Source organism: Bubalus bubalis, chromosome 17, assembly GCF_019923935.1.
Source record: "Bubalus bubalis isolate 160015118507 breed Murrah chromosome 17, NDDB_SH_1, whole genome shotgun sequence".
NCBI lineage: Eukaryota > Metazoa > Chordata > Mammalia > Artiodactyla > Bovidae > Bubalus > Bubalus bubalis.
In genome coordinates, this window is record NC_059173.1 from 17,338,130 (window position 1) to 17,357,341 (window position 19,212).

General features: G+C 40.0%; 1 protein-coding gene across 2 annotated transcripts in view; it reads left to right on the plus strand.

Annotated features, from left to right (window-relative positions):
* Positions 1–19,212, plus strand: part of LOC102394157 (BRCA1 associated protein) — a 31,528-nt gene that overhangs the window by 3,663 nt on the left and 8,653 nt on the right. For both annotated transcript variants that reach the window (XM_006060975.3, XM_025267078.2), the window contains exons 4-10: positions 1,090–1,279; positions 6,688–6,801; positions 8,727–8,875; positions 14,235–14,310; positions 15,009–15,147; positions 15,523–15,632; positions 17,515–17,604. In XM_006060975.3, the coding sequence (XP_006061037.1) occupies positions 1,090–1,279; positions 6,688–6,801; positions 8,727–8,875; positions 14,235–14,310; positions 15,009–15,147; positions 15,523–15,632; positions 17,515–17,604 (868 nt within the window). The remainder of the gene's footprint in view (positions 1–1,089; positions 1,280–6,687; positions 6,802–8,726; positions 8,876–14,234; positions 14,311–15,008; positions 15,148–15,522; positions 15,633–17,514; positions 17,605–19,212) is intronic.

Here is a 19,212-nt window from a genome sequence, read left to right on the forward strand (position 1 = left end):
ATGGTTAAATCTCATAAATTGGGTAAAAGAGCCTTATGAATGAATCATGCAGATTCACTTGAGAGAATACCCAAGAAAATATTCCCTGAGAAGGTAGGCATACAGGTGATTGGAAAAATGAAAGGAAGGAAGATAAGAAAAGAAAAATTCTAAGTGATGTATAATATAGATGTAGTCTCTTATTCCCACCAAGTCTTTACTAAAGAAGCTGCTAAGAAGTCACTTAATGGGTTGCCATTTCATCATATCTTTGAACTCCTTTTTGTGGTCCAAACAAGGCTTTCTGGAGGCCTAAGGAAAGGAAGATTTTGCTATATAATCAACATAGCTAGGCCACCAGCTCCTTGGATAGTTAGTTGCTGATTTCTTTAAAGACTGTCCTTGTCCTAAATTGTTTGCTCAGTCCCCACTGGGAAACAGAATACTCAGGTAGCCATTTTGGATTGCAGCTGTTGAAGTGAGTTTGCCGCATTTCAAAAGCAAATTGCTCACCTGAAACTACCACAACATTCTTAACTGGCTATATCCCAATACAAAATACAAAGTTTAAAGTTTGAAGAAAAAAGCAAATTGTATTGTGGATGATTTTTCTTTCCCTTCTTTTAGCTATTCTAATCCAACAACACTTCCTGTAATCTTCAGAGTCACATCTTCATGATTCAGAATTCTCCTTCCTATATTTAGAGGTCTTTTCTCTTCGAAAACCTTCAAGAGAAGTCCATAGTTAGAGTTGTTCTTCTATTGTTATCTAAGGATGGTGGTGATTAAAAAACGAATGAAAGCAAAATACTGCAAATTTGCCTGATGGAGGTTTATAACCATTAAAAGCCTTTAACTGAAGATTAAAAAATATCATTGGTGGGTATCATGTAGAACATTTCAAAGTTTACCTTAAAGTCCGTTGCAGATGTGTTTAAGCGGTTCTCCATTTACCCAGGTGAGTATTTTCCAGTAAGATAACAAACTGTTTAAATTGATTTATAAAGTATTACATTTTGTTTTTCCTTGGACATAAAAGTTGTCTGATTAGTGTTGCTTGAACTAACCATACCTCATCTATTCAAGACAGTCTAATTATTGTCTTATTAGTAAGATGACCTCCTTAAAAGAAGATGTGAGGCGTAGTGCCATGCTGTGTATTCTCACAGTCCCTGCTACAATGACCAGTCATGACCTTATGAAGTTTGTCGCCCCATTTAATGAAGTAATTGAACAAATGAAAATCATCAGAGACTCTACTCCAAATCAATATATGGTGCTGATAAAGTTTAGTGCACAGGTAAAAGTTAAGATATTAAAAATCTGTTTGCCACAAAAACTGTGTTTTTGAAAGTGTTTGATACTAGCCATGTTTAATTTACTACGTCTTGCATTTAGAAATCTTGATATCTTCTAGAGTATTAATGTAATTCTAGAAATATTGCTGAATTCATCAGGAAGCACACAATTCCAATTCATAGCTGTTATTTTTTATAAATCAAATTGAGTGTGAAATCTAGGGTTGTGTGTGTTCGTTTATCCAGTAGTAGCTATTCTAGTAGAACAGTAATTCCCAACCTTTCTTAACCCTGTATTGTTATTTGCCATTATAAAACTGTGCCCCTGCTTCTATCATTCTCTTTTTAGTAGATATTCTTGGGCACATTCTAGAAAATCAAATAAAAATTTTTTTTGATGACGAGGGGTTTTGTGACATTCCCTGAATTATTAAAGATGCTTTTGAGTTCTAACTGGAAATCACTGCAATAGAGAGACAAACTCTGAAAGAAAGGTGATATTTTCAGCTTTTAAAAGTATACTTGTGCATTATAACAATGTTTAAGAAGGTTTGGCCATCCAGTCCATTTCCCTTGTTGCATTAAGCATAATTTTGCATGTGCCTCGGTTCTAAAGATGTCAGAAAGATATTCTCTTGGTTTTGTATTTTCATTCTTAGGAGTCTGCGTGTTTCTATGTGAATATAAAAATGAGGTAAGCTTTACGTATTATGCAGGTTAATAGAGGACTACCTTGTCCATAGGTTTTCTTTAATTTGTTTGTATTTTTTTTTTTAATAACCTGTTACATTTTGAAATTTCATCAGGTTGTGAAATGCAGCTTTGTCAAAGTTAGTTCTTTCACACCTCACTGATAAATAGCCTTTCTGAGTTTGCCCCAGATAAGCAGTTCCAACTTGCAGGTTGGCAAAGAAATGAATGTGCCTGTAGGGTCATTTGTCATTGCGTCTGACCAATCACCAAGATCTGTGGATAATAGAAGCTCGTGACACAATGCCCATTTGTCACCTCCTCGTTATGAAAAGCTAGAGCTCACAGCAGTAGTGGCCATTCATTGGTTGTAGGTAGAGAATTAAGAGAAATAAGAGTTGAATTGTATTTGTACCTGTTCATTGGGCCACCAGAAGAAAAACAAAACAAAAACTTAGTGTTTTCTAAGTTTCTAAACTTGGATTTCCGAGTCCAAGAAAGTACACAATTATCTTTAACCTCTACAAAGCACTGCACCTTTGAGGGAGACATTTAAAAAGTATTTCAATGGCCCTGTGAGCTTAGACTTCACAAGTTGACACTGAGAACTGAAAAGCACCTAACAGCTGCTTTCACTGACTGTCAGAACACCGTCTAAGGTCACTGAGACACTTTGCGAATAGTGGGCAAGTGGTATATTAAATCTTTTAAGTGTAATAATGAGGTTAGTGATAATACGCAACCTTTATTGACTGCTTATTCTGTACCATTCACTCTGCTAAGTGCTTAATGGGCACTAGCTGATGTAATCCTTACTATAACCCTATGAGGTAGACAGGTACTGTTGTTACCCTAGTTTTACAAATGAGGAAACCAGCTGCAGAGCGAGGTTAGTGATTTGGCCACGGTTATACAGCTAGAAATAAGTGACTGGGAATTAAGCCCTCACTTTAATCCCTAGGGATTAGTCCTTGTCCAGCAGGAGCAGGATGTGGGCAAGGGAAGATACTCACTGTTCGCCAAGAATTGTGTCATGACAGTATTTCACATATAGCTTCTACTCAATGGGCAAGGGTGTTAAGCAAGTAACACAGATAACGTAGAAAGGGATTGGGAAAAAAATGTTTGAGAATATATTAGGCTTTTTATTTAGTCTCAGGTGTATTAAGCCCACAACAGTAACTTGTCTAAAAACCCCATAAACGTCTCTGTAGCACATGCCACCCTTTGCAATCTGCAGATGATGTTGTGAAATTTTTCTGCTACTCTTAATGGATTTTCTTTGTAAGATTTTATGGAAAAATCCAAATGAATTTTTTGGCCAATCCAATACTTGTTTCTCCACCTCTGTCTTTTGACCACATGTAAGTTGCTTAAGTTGACAGATGTTTTCTAGGACTGTAACACAGCTTTCTTAGTGCTCTCTGAAGATAGACCCCTTGACCTTGGTATTGTGAGTTGTATTTTTTACCTGTAATGCTAGATCTGAAGGTCTAAGGCTCATTCTATCGGGGATTTTCTAAGGCCTAAAACTACCCTCCTAGTATAGGTCTCAAAGATGTTAAATTAATATTGGGCCCTAATGAGAGTAGACTCAGTAGGCACCAACTCTGAATCACTTACCAGATGCCAGGTATTAGCTTCGCATGCATTAGCTCCTTGAGTCCTCTCAGATATGTCATAAGGTAGGTGTCATTATTTTCATATTTTATAATTGAGGAAACATACATGAGTGAGTCAGTTGCCCAAGGGTACACAGCTAGTGTCAAAGAGTTATGATTCAAACACAGGCAGCCTGACTCCATGGCCTGGGCAGGTAACTGTATTCTTATTCCTTTCTGTTTCTCACCAGGGAATTTTTATTAAGAACTAACAGGCCTATTTTATGTCTTTTATCATTTTTTGAATCTCTGTTGGCCTCATCTTTCTTTATGCTGGAGGTGTCAGATGTGCCTACAAAGTTGTACTGTGCCCTTTGATGAATTAATTTATAATTCAAGGTACAGGGAGGCAGAAGGGGGTTCAGTTTTGTAGTTCTTTGGAACAGAAAAGGACAGATAACCTCTCAATGGAGTATGTTGGCTCATTATCACTTGTAGGCTTAGGCCAGCCTACTTTCTTTTGAGAAGTAAAAAATACATTCTTAGCACTAGTTGATCACTAGTAACAACTAGTTACTAGTTGATTACTTTGCCTGGAAAATCCCATGGACGGGGAAGCCTGGTGGGCTGCAGTCCATGGGGTTGCTAAGAGTCGGCACGACTGAGTGACTTCACTTTCACTTTCATGCATTGAAGAAGGAACTGGCAACCCACTCCAGTGTTCTTGCCTGGAGAATCCCAGGGACGGGGGAGCCTGGTGGGCTGCTGTCTATGGGGTCGCACAGTGTCGGACACGACTGAAGCGATTTAGCAGCAGCAACAGTAAAGAAACATTGATTATAATAGTTTTTTCTTTTTCTGAGTTAATCCTGAGAAGAGAACAATCAAATCAAAGGACTAGAAAAAAACAGAAGCTGGGTTTCATTAAATTTTGGGCTCTATATAGTACAGGCATTTTAAATGAGTTGTTTCTTCTGTGTGTTTTGCAGTTAGCGTCAGGCTCTTGTTCAGTGCATCTCAGTGCTGGGTTGAAGCAGGAGGCACATGGATTTTGCTCCCTGCTCTTGTCCTTTGCATATACAGTACCTGGCATGCATTGGGTGCTCAGTAAATATCCCAGCCAGTAGAGCTACATTTCCAATATCAAGATTTTAAAGAAGAGAGCAGTGTGTTCAAAAAGTATACACCTTTGGTCCAGGTAACTCCCCCAAGAAAGAAAGGATTTATCTGGGATTGAGTAGATTTTGTCACATTCCCAGTATCACACACCTTGTCCCTGCCCCTGAGGAGGCTTGGGCGCTTAGGGAGCATCTACAGAGCTGGAGGTCTTTGGCCGAGTCTGCTGTTCTCGGCAGCCACATCTGCAGCAGTTCTGGTGGTGATGGCGGCCCTGAAGAGCCGGCCATGGCCCACTGGCCCTTGGTGCGTACGCAGAGTCCAGCAGCTCACTGTGCTGGTTATTCATCCAAAAGCATTTCAAGGCAAAGCCACTGCTCTTGAAAAATGGGAGAAGCCATTTGGGGCTGCTGCTGCTTAGTGTTAAAGACATTTATTATCCAGGAACTGACTTGTAACATTTTAATTTCAAATACCCTTTACCCAATATACAGGTTATTTCCCAAAGGAAAAGCCTCCCCTTCTCCACCAAAAAGTCCCTGCAGAATCTTTGTTCAGAACTGGTCATCCTTCCTTAGTGGCTTAGCTCTCTTGGTCATATTAAGATAGCATAGATAATACAAGAATCCACACTTGAATTACATCATCCATGTGCAGACTCAATGGACATGGGTTTGGGTGGACTCTGGAAGTTGGTGATAGATAGGGAGGCCTGGCGTGCTGCATTTCATGGGGTTGCAAAGAGTCAGACAGGACTGAGTGACTGAACTGAACTGAGTGCAGTGAAAAACTACTGAAAAGCTTCAGTGGCTCCAAGATTCAAGACTGCGTGAGGGTAGACAGCCGGGACTGTTTTTGCCTGATACCACTCAAATCTCGACCTCAAGGTTGAAGGTGTGGCATTTCCTTTTGCAGAACACACTTCCTCTCTTCAGGCAGCTTGTCTGTACTGGCAGGGCCAGAGCACGTAACTTCCTATGTTGTGGCTAATGCCTGTGTGGGAGTGAAATCCACACAAGCCACAGCCTCTCAGCTGCCTCTAAAAATTGCTGAGCTTTAAAAGCTGGAATTGTCTCTTTGTTACTTCCTACTGAGGCTAGACTGGAAGATTGGATTTACTTGTGTTCTTACCCACAAATGCACATGTGCTTTCTGCAGGGGACTGATTTCCCCTGGTTTTATCTGTCTTCCACTCCAAGGGAACAAGACTGTTAGAATTTTAAAGGCTAGTTCATCTTGGACCTATTGACCGTGGCCAAGAGTTTTGCTTTTGGTATTGTACACTAGGTTGTTTAAAACCTCCTGACAGGATCCTGGTCTAACTATCATGTATTAATTACTGTTATTATTTGGCTTATTGAAAAAAAGGAATTGGCTTCTCACTCCCTACTGGTTCCACTGGTCCTCTTATTTTTTCTCACCTAGATGCTGACATTTGTTTTAAAAAGCTTCTCCATAGGGAATTCCCTAGCAGTTCATTGGTTAAGACTCAGCACTTTCACTGCTGGTGGGCCCAGGTTCAATCCCTGGTTTGGGAACTAAGATCCTGCAAGCCCCAAGGTGCAGCCAGAAAGAAAAAAAAAACTCTCCCGTTAACAGTTATCAGTTATGATTTGGTTCCAAATAGAACTGACCTCAGCTGCTGTGAAAGTGCTGACTAGAGGCAAAAGGGGAAAAAAATGATATCAAGGGAAACATTGACCATTGTTGGTTGACTATGTATTAAAATTGTAGGAGCCATCAGTTTATTGCACTTCAGTAGCTTCTGATTATTCAAATAAAACTACCATGTATCAGAAAAAATTGTAGAGTAGGATATTGACCTGCAGAGTTCACTTAGCCTGTGAGCCTCCTACCACAGATGTTACTTTTGGCAGTTGTTCTCTCTCCTAAGTATAACTTTTAAAAGCTGATGAAGAGAATAATTGAAGCCATCTTGAATAGAAAGCACATTACCACGATCGCTCTCTTAATTTTTTCCCTTTCCGCCCTGGTTTACCTAGGCTGATGCAGATAGTTTTTACATGGCATGCAATGGCCGCCAGTTCAACTCAATAGAAGATGATGTTTGCCAGCTGGTCTATGTGGAGAGGGCAGAAGTATTGAAATCTGAGGATGTAAGTGCAAATAATTCCTCTGTTTGAAATAAATGTATCAGAATGGTATAAAATTGAAAGTTAAGATACCTGTGGAAATGTCCAGAATTGGCCAGTCCATAGAGACTGAAAATAAGTTAGTTGACAGAGACTGGGGGGAGAGAAGTGACAGCAAGCACATGGTTTCTTCTGAGGGTGACAGAAGTGTTCTAGAATTAGATAGCAGTGTGATGGTTGTACAACTTTGTGAATATACTAAAAATCACTTGAAAATGGCAAATTTTATATATGTGGATTTTATCTCAACTTTTAAAAACTGTCCAAAGTATTTTTTTAATAAAGAATATTATTTGTGTTACTGAAGTTGAGTATGTATCTATTCCAGATGGATGAAACTGTGCCTGGAGCCCCAAAATGAATATTTTTGTTTTAAATATTAACCCTTAATCCTTATTCTAATACTTAATTCCCTTTTGATAGCAATTTGTATCAGTAATTGTTCTGATCTCCCACCCTCCATGAAGCATTCCTATAACATGTGCTCATTTGAATAAAGTAGTAGATCCAGCTCTGTTATACTTTTAATATTTCCTCTTTTAAAGTAGCCCTAAAGGTCTTTTCATGTTGAATTCCACTTGATAGGAATAAATTCAGATTAGATTGTTCTGTCATTAGATTAGGTAAAATAAAAATTGGCACAGGGGACTTTCTCTGGTGGTCCAGTGGTTAAGACTCTGCTCCCAATGCAGGGGACCTGGGCATTCAATCCTTGGTTGGGAAGCTAAGATCCCACAGGCTGAGTGGCGTGGGCCAAAAAAAAAAAATCAGTCTACTCTTTAGCCAGGTACTGTGCAAGGCCTCAGTTTTAGGAATTCCTTTCTCTAAATGAACACGGCTTCTTGAGAGATTTTCAAATATCTACTCTTTAGGGGCCGCAGATTAATGTGACTTTTCTTGGTGTGTTCTTATTTATGTGCCTCACCTTTGCCTCAATAGTCCCCTAGTTGGCAGGGCTTGGGTCAGACATTTCTGTGTTAGAGGTGTTTTTTTTTGACCATCTAGATCCTTATGCCCTTCACACTCTGTTCTTTCACAGCCATTGGTAATTACAGCCATTTTACAAGCATTGGTAATTAACAGTTTTTAAAAGTTTGGAGTTTTGGGGGACTGCCCTGGTGGTCCAGTGGCCAAGACTGTGTACTTCCAGTGCAGGAGCCCTGAGTTTGATCCCTGGTCAGGGAACTAGATCCCACATGCCACAACTAAAACCTGCCCTGGCCAAATAAATAAATAAATATTTTAAAAATAATAATAAATGAAAATTTTGAATTTTGTATCTTTCTCTACTAGAGGCTAAGCTCTGTGAGGAAAGGGACAGACTTTGTGTTTTGCAACTTAACTGAATCTGTTTTTGCTCACCGTAGTCCCACACCTAGAACAGTGTCTGGCACACAAAGCAGGGACTTAATTTAATAAGTATGTACTAAATAAATAAAAATCACTGTTGTTGATACTATTATCACATAGTAGAAAGTGTTGAGTTTTAATTTAATCTGTGGAAAATCATTCAGATACACTCCTGGTTTTTTTCCTTTGTGTTCTGTTATGGTCATGGCCATTTAGAGTTAGAGCTAGGAGTCTGGTAACATGAGATTTTGGCAGCAGTCTCCCTTCCTCCAGTGTCAGCGCTGTGAGGGCAGGGATCTTCGTCTGCTTTGTTCCCCTTGGTATTCGTAGTGCCTAGCACAGTCCTGGGACTCTAGGAGGCGACCAATTAATATTTGTTGCATGGATGAAAACCTCACCAAATTAGGTTGTTTTCACAAAGCAATAATATTGAGAACATCCTACCAGGAGTCAGAGTATCAGGAAAACTATTGCCTTAAAAAAGAAAAATTAGAACCTGTGGATGACAAGTGAGGCTCATTCAAGTTGTTTCCCTGTAGGGCGCCAGCCTCCCTGTGATGGACCTGACAGAGTTGCCCAAGTGCACCGTGTGTCTGGAGCGCATGGACGAGTCCGTGAACGGCATCCTCACCACCTTATGTAACCACAGCTTCCACAGCCAGTGTCTGCAGCGCTGGGACGACACGACGTGAGTGCAGGGGCGCATCCCCCTCCCTGTCAGAGCTCGTTATTACTCTTTCCCAGAATTAAAAACAGCACCCTCCAGAAAGAACCACTCCAAGTATTTGATTTTATAAACCTGGGTACCACAGTGGTGAGGAGGTCACATGGAAGGGCCTTCTGTATTTCTTCTTTGCTTTTCCTCAGTTCACATGGGGTCAGCATCTGTAGACCAATTCCTTTCTAATGTGCTGACTAATATCCTTGTGGAATGTCCCAAAGCAGCATGAATCGTTCTTTCCTTCCAAGAGCCAGAGAATGAAAGGAGTGGGGGGTGGGGGAGTAAAGCTTAGCTTTTAGGCTCCTCTACTTAAAGGGCATCTAGGTCTAAAATCTTGTTTATCACTTGCACTTTATGTCTGCCGTTGACTTTGGCTTTCTTATCAGAGTGCCGGGCTACACCAATCGGACGTTTTAGATTTATCATTATACATGGCTTGGTGGCCAGTAGTAACAACAGTCACTAAGTATGAGGCACACACACACCTATGGTGTCCTGTTTCCTAAAGCAGCACAGACCCTGTTTGTATGAAAGGGAGCACTGTGCAAAGAACTGAGGTGTAACCTATACTTTTATTTCCTGTAGTCAAAAGTTGCTGCTCCCTTCACAGACTGCATTGTGAGTCTTAGCTAGAATGGTAGATCAGACGCTGGCCACAAGGGTTTCCCAGCAGAGAAGAAGGTGCAGAATCAAATAATCACACGGATAAACGAGTTTACAAAGGAACAGTGTTGCAGAACCGTGACTAGGGAATAGGGCCCTGACCCCACCAGGCTTGTCCGAGAGGCAGCACTCAGGGAAGAGGAATAGGAGTTAGCCAGGTAACCCGTGGAACCCAAGAGAAGATGGTGTGGGGGAGGCGTGTAGCCAGGAAGCAAAAGGTCACGTTCCAAAGCCCAGGAGTGAGGAGGGGTGAAAGTCTACGGGAGTCTCGGTTCTTTGCCCCCATGTGGCCAGCTTTCCAGAGCAGGGACCTTGTCTGGCTGTTCTCTGCTGTGCCCTCCATACTTAGGGGGAGATGTAGTACGTAGGAGGAGCTCAGTAAATATCTGAGCAAATATACAGACCCTGGCTTTCCTGTGGCTTATTTAACCAGAGAATAATTTTGCCCCAGTTCTGTAGAGTCCTTAGTCAATTCTGTGGTATCATTTAGTTCTTCAGAGAATTGTCCAGGTTTAAATTTGCCTGGAATAAAGCCACTCTGAGATGTGTGCATTCCATAAAGTATTAGTGTGTATCTTGTGTCCATCTGCTACCCCATTTAAGTTCTGGATACTTCTTTGTTTCCCACCACTCCAGTTTTACTCTCAGTACACGTTAACTTTTTTTTCGGTTGCAGTGGGTCTCTGTTGCTGCATGCGGGCTTCTCATTGTGGTGGCTTCTCTTATGGAGAGCACGGGCTGTAGGCGTGTAGGTTTCGGTAGTTGTGGCTCCCGGGCTTAGTTGTTCTGTGGCCTGAGGGATTCACCTGGACTAGGGATTGAACTTGTGTCCCCTTCATTGGCAAGCGGATTCTTATCCACTGTGCCATCAGAAAGTCCCACATTAATTTTTGTAAAACCATAGCATTTTCACGTTTCCTTAGGGACCATCTTGTCCACCCTCCTCGTTACTTATAGAGGAGGAGACTAAGGCCCAGAGGTGATGGTCAGCATGCTTAGAGTGTCAGGACAGAGAATGCCAGAACTGGGACCAGAATTCAACCCACTGGGCAACTGCCTTCCAAACCATACAGTGCCTTCAGCAAGTGGGTTTTAAGCCTCTCTATATGCACAGTGCTGAGGGGCAAAGAATCAAAACACAGACTCTCTTTACAGACATTGAGTCTCCTAAGGGAGAATCACACATGTATGCGTACAATTCAAGGTGGAGATAAGAGATCGAGCTGGTTCCTCCTCTGGGTTGGTCCAGAAGGGCTACTTAACAGAAGACAGTATTGGTACCAGGCCTTGAAGGGTACTTTCTTGTCAGGGAATGACATTCTGAGAGGGTTTCCCCAAGTATTTCCTCAGGAAAATAAGGTAACAACTCGTAATTATTTTTGAAGGGAAAGCAGGAAGAATTAATGAACTTATTTTTTAATAGACAGATGGGATGATATATCATGGAGTTCTAATTGTATGGTACAAATAAGTTAATTTTTGTAACTTCCCCTCTTTTCTCCTTTTTGATTCTCAGGATCATACATTTCAAAAGATCATTCTGGCACAGTGTTGAAAGTTAGATTTCATAATTCATTTGTTTTCTTTTTTTTTTTAATTATATTGATTTTTGACTGTGCTGGGTCTTCATTGCCATGTGGACTTTTCTTTAGTAAGGCACGGGCTCTAGGGCACATGGGCTTCAGTAGTTGCAGTGTGTGGACTCAATACTTGTGGCTCCTGAGGTCTGGAGCAGAGGCTCAATAGTTGTGGTGTGTGGGCTTAGTTGCTCCAAGGCATGTGGGATCTTCCTGGATCAGGGATTGAACCTGTGTCTCCTGCAATGGCAGGTGGATTCTTTTACTACTGAGCCACCAGGGAAGCCCCAATTGTTGATTTCTTATCCCACAATTACTATAGCCACCACACAGACTGAAGGGATGACACAGAGCTAGTTCCTGCCTTTCACAAGACCTCTTGCGAGATCCTACCTGCAACTTCTGTTGTTTTTTCAAATTTCTCCTGTCTTCTCTTTTGATCCTAAAAAAAGAAACAGACTAAATCCTTTAGTTTTCTCTTGACAAACATAGTCCTTATCTGTGACAAGCACTTAGTGTTCTTCCTGCATATTTCCTTTCCTTGGTTTTATTTATTCAGTTGAGTAACAGATTGATTCTAGTTATATCTTGAGCATTGGTGGTGCTAGTTCACTTAGCCTCAGCTGTAATGCTCTTTCTATCATGTTTGCCCATTGGACACAAATATTCATGGCTGGCACTTAGTATTACTTTGTCTTTAGTTAAGGGTTAATAGATTTTTTTTCAAAAATGTTTTTAGTTTTATTGAAGTATAATTGACAGTCAAAATTGTATATATTTCTTCTTTTCCAGTCTGGATTCCTTTTATTTCTTTTTCTTCTCTGATTGCTGTGGCTAGGACTTCCAAAACTATGTTGAATAATAGTGGTGAGAGTGGGCACCCTTGTCTTCTTCCTGATTTTAGAAGAAATGCTTTCAGTTTTTCACCACTTAGGATAATGTTTGCTGTGGGTTTGTCGTATATAGCCTTTCTTATGTTGAGGTATGTTCTTCTGTGCCTACTTTCTGGAGAGTTTCTATCATAAATGGGTGTTGAATTTTGTCAAAGGCTTTCTCTACATCTGTTGAGATGATCAATGATTTTTATCTTTCAATTTGTTAATATGGTGTATCACATTGACTGATTTGCATATCTTGAAGAACCCTTGCATCCCTGGGATAAAGACCAATTGATCATGATGTATGATCTTTATAATGTGTTTTTGGATTCCGTTTGCTGGAATTTTGAGGATTTTTGTATCTATCTTCATCAGTGATACTGGCCTGTAATTTTCTTTTTTGTGGTATCATTGTCTGGTTTTGGTATCAGGGTGATGGTGGCCTCGTAGAATGAGTTTGGGAATTTTCCTTCCTTTTCAATTTTCTGGAAGAGTTATAGCAACATAGTTGTTAGCTCTTCTCCAAACTTTTGGAAGAATTTGCCTGTGAAGCCATCTGGCTCTGGGCTTTTGTTCATTGGGAGATTTTTGATTACAGTTTCTATTTCTGTGTTTCTATTTCTGTGTTTGTGATTGATTTGTTCATATTTTCTATTTCTTCCTGGTTCAGTTGTGGAAGGTTACACTTTTCTAAGAATTTGTCCACTTCTTCCAACTTGTCCCAATTTATTGCCATACAGTTTTTCATAGTAGTCTCTTATGATCCTTTGTATTTCTGTGTTGTCCATTGTAACTTCTCCTTTTTCATTTCTAATTTTATTGATTTAAGTCTTTCCCCTTTTTTCTTGGTGAGCCTGGTTACTGGTTTGTCAGTTTTGTTTATCTTCTCAAAGAACCAGCTTTTAGTTTTATTGATCTTATATGAAGTCTAGAAAGATAGTACTGATGATCCTACGTGCAGGGCAGCAGAGGAGACACATATGGGTTAAAGAGAGGGTGGGATGATTTTAGAGAACAGCATTGAAACATACACATTATCATATGTAAAACAGATAGCTAGTGGGACTTTGCTGTGTGACGCAGGGAACCCAGCGCCAGTGCTCTGTGACAGCAGGTGGGCTGGGGGGCACAAAGGGAGGGGACAATTGTATATCTGTGGCCAATTCATGTTAATGTATGGCAAAAACCATCACAATATTGTAATTAGCCTACAATAAAAACAAAATATAAATAATTTAAAAATCGTATGTACTTAAGGTGTACAACTGGATGACCTGATATACATCAACATTGTCAAATACACATCACAACCAAGCAATTCAGCATATCCGTCACTTCAAACTTTTACCATTTTACTTTTTTTTTCCTTTTTTAGTTTTCTTTCTATTTTTATTTTATGGTGAGACCACGCTCCGCCCTCTAGTAAATTTCAGGAACACAGTATAATATTGTCAGTTACAGTCAACATTAATGTACACCAGTTCTCCAGAACTTACTCATCTTGCATAACTGAAAGCTTGTAACTCTTGACCAGTATTTCCCCATTTTCCCCTTTTCCCAGCCCCTGGTAGCCACCTTTCCTCTCTATGTATCTATGAATTTGGCTTCTGTGCCATTTTTATTGGCTTTTTGTAAATCGAAACAGTACTCACAGAGCACTGATACCTTCTTCCAGGTGAACTTCATTGTATGATAAAATGTCATATGCATTTCATGAGTACTTTAACATTTTTGTTTTAATTTAGTGAAATTTACTATAGAATTTAATTTCAACTCTTAGGTGCACCCTTGAGAGGACAAGGGTACATATTGGATGATTTAAAACTTTAGGAAGTGAAGATAAGGTAGATTGCAAGTAAAAATACATTATGGGTAACCAGACATGAAAAAAATAACTTGTCTCAAGTCTCTAATTGTAACCTGTAAATATTTAGTTCTTTGATTACCTCAGCTTTAGGCAGAAGAGTGGAAAAAGATATGGGGCATATCAAGATTTCTCTTTTCTTCAGCTTTATCAAGATCTTTTTTTTTTCCATTTTGTTTGAGAATAGCTTGGAAGTGTTTGTCTTTTGAATGATGGCCTTAGTTGTTATAAAAAATATTATGTAAGAGAGGGAGTATGTAAAATTGAATTTTTGACTTTGGGGTTCTGTAACAGCTGTCTTTTACATTTAATCTGTGTCATTATTTTTTTGGTGCCCTTTATAGATGTCCTGTTTGCCGATATTGTCAAACGCCAGAACCAGTAGAAGAAAATAAGTGTTTCGAGTGTGGTGTTCAGGAAGTAAGTAACAAGTGGTGGAAAAGAATAATGTACACAGCTTTAATTGTCTGGGATTTTCTTCTGCCCATTGTGACTTAAATTCTTTTCAATTCTTTTTGAGACAGATTTTTTTTCTCTCTCTGTTGAGGATCAGGCAAAAAAAGAAAAAATTAAAATACACAAACTATTTTACTCCTACACAAAATACTTTATGCTTTCATTCTTTGGTGTTTGAAAAGGCCGAGATTTTTGTTGATAAATTATTTTTCCTTGTTATTTACATAGAGTTCCATAGAATCCAGAGTGAAAAACTTCATTGACCCATAAAAGCATCCTTGTTGGGTGTTTTTTTAAAAAATATTTATTTATTTGGCTGCACTGGGTCTTAGTTGCAGCACTCAGGCTTAGTTGTTGGTTACTCAGAGACATGTGAGATCTTGGTTCCGTGATCAAGGATCCAGCCTGAGGACCCTGCATTGGAAGGTAGATTCTTAACCACTGGACCACCAGGGAAGTCCCCTGGTTTGAATAAGGGGACTTATTTGAATGTAAAATAATTTGAATAAGTTTGAATAAGTCTCCTTATTCAGAACTCCTGTAGAAACATCTCTAAATCTCATCCCGTGTCAGGCCCCTCATACATCCCAGTGTCATACACCTCATACACCAGGTCATGTAATTTTACATCACTAATGAAGATCTTACCTCCTTCCTGGCAGAACCTTTGGATTTGTTTAATATGTGGCCACATAGGATGTGGACGATATGTGAGTCGACATGCCTATAAGCACTTTGAGGAGACCCAACACACGTATGCCATGCAGCTCACCAACCATCGAGTCTGGGACTACGCTGGAGGTGAACACCACTCCTGATTTCTAGTTTGGACTCATTCTATCTAAAAACATCTCTGTCAGAAGCTCTCCACTTCCTTTCTCACAACTTGAAATCTTCCTGACAGCTACGGCAAACTCTAATTCTCATGGTGGCCCATAGGGCCCTCTTTCATATGTGAATGGCCTGCATTGCCCAGATTAAAGAGAGTTAATACTAACACTCTTGCCCTCTCACTCTTTTTTAAAAAATTCAAGTAATTTAAACCACTTTTAAAGAAATACTGCACAGCATTTAATTTGGATCTGTGAAAACAAAAATTTTGTCCAAGTTAAAAGTTTATGGAGACCCTTTTCATTCTGAAAAACCATGCCTTGGTTGACTTATTCTTTTCTTTAGATAATTATGTCCATCGACTGGTTGCAAGTAAAACAGATGGAAAGCTAGTACAGTATGAATGTGAGGGTGATACTTGCCAGGAGGAGAAAATAGATGCCTTACAGTTAGAGGTAAGATATTTTATTATTAATCTCTAAATACCTACGTCTATTGCTTTTTACTATTCTAACTTGAAAGGTTGTTTGGGCTTTAATTTTGCCATTTGCCTGGCATGTTAGCTTTTGTTTTAAAGATCTATATTGCTCTGAAGGATTCTTCAAATATTTTTATTTCATCTGATTTTCTTCTTTGGAAATCTGAAGTTTCATTGGGCCTTCTAATTTTCAACATTATGTTCCTAGTTGTCTCAGAGTATTAGGGTTGTCCTCTGTGGCTGTGCTAAGACTAGAAGTTAAGAATCTTCCTGTTGGCATCACAGTAGCAGTCGGAAATGGAACAAACTTGGTCAGGATGAGGAGTCCCCAATAGCGTCGTTCCATGCCGAGAAGCTTTTTTGTATATGTTGAGTTGACATTTAGTAATTGATAAAGATAAAGCCTTATATAGATAAAACCATTTTTGGATATTCATATAAGTGAAGAAACAACAAAATTCGCCCAGTTGGTTTTTCTCATAGCAGTAAACTTTATATAAACTATAAACATGATATGTAAATTTTATATTAAGGAAGGAAAAGTTTAACATGAGTCCTATTTTATATAAATTTCAAAACAATTACTTTAAAAACAAATACCTTAACCATTGGAGGAAGTGGACATTTGAAAACTTGCTCATCTCCAGGTGTTTAAAGTCAGTGAAATGGCCTAAAATAGAGCTGAAGTTGTTACCATTAATATATTGTATTGACATGAAAAAAGTTCCAACTTTTAGTGTTAAGTTTTTAGTAACTCCTGCAAATTAAGTATGTTCATTCAGTGAATACCTATAGAGGGTTGCTGTCTGTCAGCTAGTCTTCCATGTGCTACATGTCCATTTAACTTAGCATTAAATGGACTCCCTGCCCTCCCGGAGCATACATTCTAGTGACATACATTCTCCCAAATTGTCCCTTCTTTCTGTGGCTCTTTCATTCTCTTCTGTGGCCTGCAAACATGAGTAGATCTCCAGTCTCCTGGAATGATCTTTTCCAGAATACAAAATGTGATCCTGACACTCTTTGGCTCACATTTCTAGATGTGATACCCCGGAACTTTGCATAGGCCCCATCTCACCACACTCTACACTCCAGGCTCACTGGTCTTACTTCATGGCTGCGATAATCCTAAACGTCCACAGCATCACATTTCTCTGGAATCTTTCTGTCTCCTCCTCCTATCTGTCTGTCAAGGTGTCAAGGGTCCTCTCAAATCTCACCTTCTGTCAGAAATCCTATCGGATCCTACTGTCATAAGCCATCTGTCCTTTGTCTGTAGTTACACAGCACTGTTCATTATTTCATGCACTTGGGTAGCAAACTTTTCTTGACATCCAGGATGTGCCAGGCACCGAGGGCACAAAAATAAAGATATAGCCTTGCTTTCAAAGAGTTCACAGTCCAGTCAAGGAGAGAGCCTGGTAAATGGCTGATTAAGTGCTGATGTCATAAGTGCTATTAATGATGGGCACAGGGAGCCAAGAGGGGCAATTAACCCGAGGCTGGAAGTGATAGGGACAGCTTCCTGAAGGGGTAGCTGGATGAGCTGATTTGAGTTATACTCGATTTAAAACCATGTGGTTCTTGAAGTCAGCTTGAACAGAAACAAGCGTTTTTTAAATTGTACATTTCTCTGTTTGTCCCTAACTAGATTGATTGTAAGCCCCCAGAGGGGACTGAAGTGTAATTGTCATCTCTCTGTTCCCCTAATTATTGAGTAGAGTGGAGCCAAGGTGTAATATACATTCTGAATGTTCCTCTTACTCTTCTTAAGGTCATTAAAAATCAGGTTTTAATTGACTTTCAGAGACTGACAACAGTAACTTATGTTTTGGTGTCCATTCTCTGTGTTTTCTTAGTATTCATATTTACTAACAAGCCAGCTGGAGTCACAACGAATCTACTGGGAAAACAAGATAGTCCGGATAGAGAAGGACACAGCAGAGGAAGTAAGTCTCTCATTTGATGACTGCTAAAATGCCACGTGCTAGGACAGCCTGCTGGTGGGGGAGAAGGCGGAGTACAGGGGAAAAGGGATCCTATAGTCTTTCCTTTGAGTCTTATCTATAGGCAGAGAGCTGGTTTACCTCTAAAAAAGAAACCTTTGTTTTAGGTCAGTTAAATCTCAACAAGGGTGGAGGCTAGTAAGGGTAGAAAAAAGAAAGGATTGGAATCGCTTGGCTCACTCCAGTGACCAAACTCTCGATCAAGGTTCCAGTAAACACCTGACTTGCCATCATACTGGAGACTTAGCCTCTGAAGGCTGTATCAGGAAACAACTTCCAGACAACAATGAGAGTGAAAGTAGTCAAAAAGAGGAAAAGGAAGAGACAAAAATACACTTACTGCAAATGTAATCAAGAGTTGACTCATTGGAAAAGACTCTGATGCTGGGAGGGATTGGGGGCAGGAGGAGAAGGGGAAGACAGAGGATGAGATGGCTGGATGGCATCACTGACTCGATGGACATGAGTCTCAGTGAACTCAGGGAGTTGGTGATGGACAGGGAGGCCTGGCGTGCTGCGATTCATGGGGTCGCAAAGAGTCGGACACGACTGAGCGACTGATCTGATCTGAAGCATAATTGAAGAGAAGGGAAGTGGACATATATTCTCACCTAGGATTAGTAAATCAAGATTTTATTGTGTGCTGACCTCTGCACACAAGCTTATTGTGTGCTGAGCCCTATTCTATACTAAGTTAAAGAAGAAATCAGACATTTGGTATGTCCTTTAAAAAAAAGAAACCTTGGATTTAAAGCCTTAAGTATTTTGGTATTTTGAGGTTGGGATGTTGTTTGTTTGTTCACTCAGTCAGGTTTTCTAGTGGCTTGTGCAATTCCATTTAAAAAATAGAAGTATGTGCATGAGAGTTTGTAATTTGAGTCAGCCAAGTGGTTTGTCAACTTGGGAACAGCTGCTTTGGGGAGCTGAATATGGGCTCCTAAGGCAACAAGATGGTGCTTTAAAATTGAAGGGAATAAAATTAGGCAGAGATGCTAGAGTGGTCAGCATGGCACCTTGTTGGTCTCAGGCAGTGGTCTTGAAAATTTAACAAGATAATCCTTTAAAGAAGAGGCCATTCACTATTCCAGTGGGTAGAAGAGAAAAGTGATGTGATTTGGTGGAAGCCCAGCCCAGGGTGGCCCAGAGCTCCACCAACTTGGTTTTCCCTTTGTCTCCAGCATGTACAAGGAATCCTGAGGGTACCAGAGGAAGGAGTTTGAAAACCAGTGAGCACCTGAGTGTTGATGTATATGGGGCCCTGGGAACCATTCTCAGGATCTAGGGACAGTGATTCCCTTAGTCTTAAATAAAGGCTTTTAAATTTAAATCATTGATTTAAATGGTTATTTTTAAAATGCTTATTTTAGTAACTGAATCTCCACCAGTAACTAGGTCTTCAGATGGGGAACTGCAGAGCCAGTTACGGGGTTCACGTCTGTGGTAGCTGGTATTATCCTGGAGCTTAGCAGGCAGGGCCAACCTGTCACTTTATGCCAGGCTCAAGGGTCCCAGTTTCTGAACATGCATACAATTGAGAAGAAATCAGGTCTC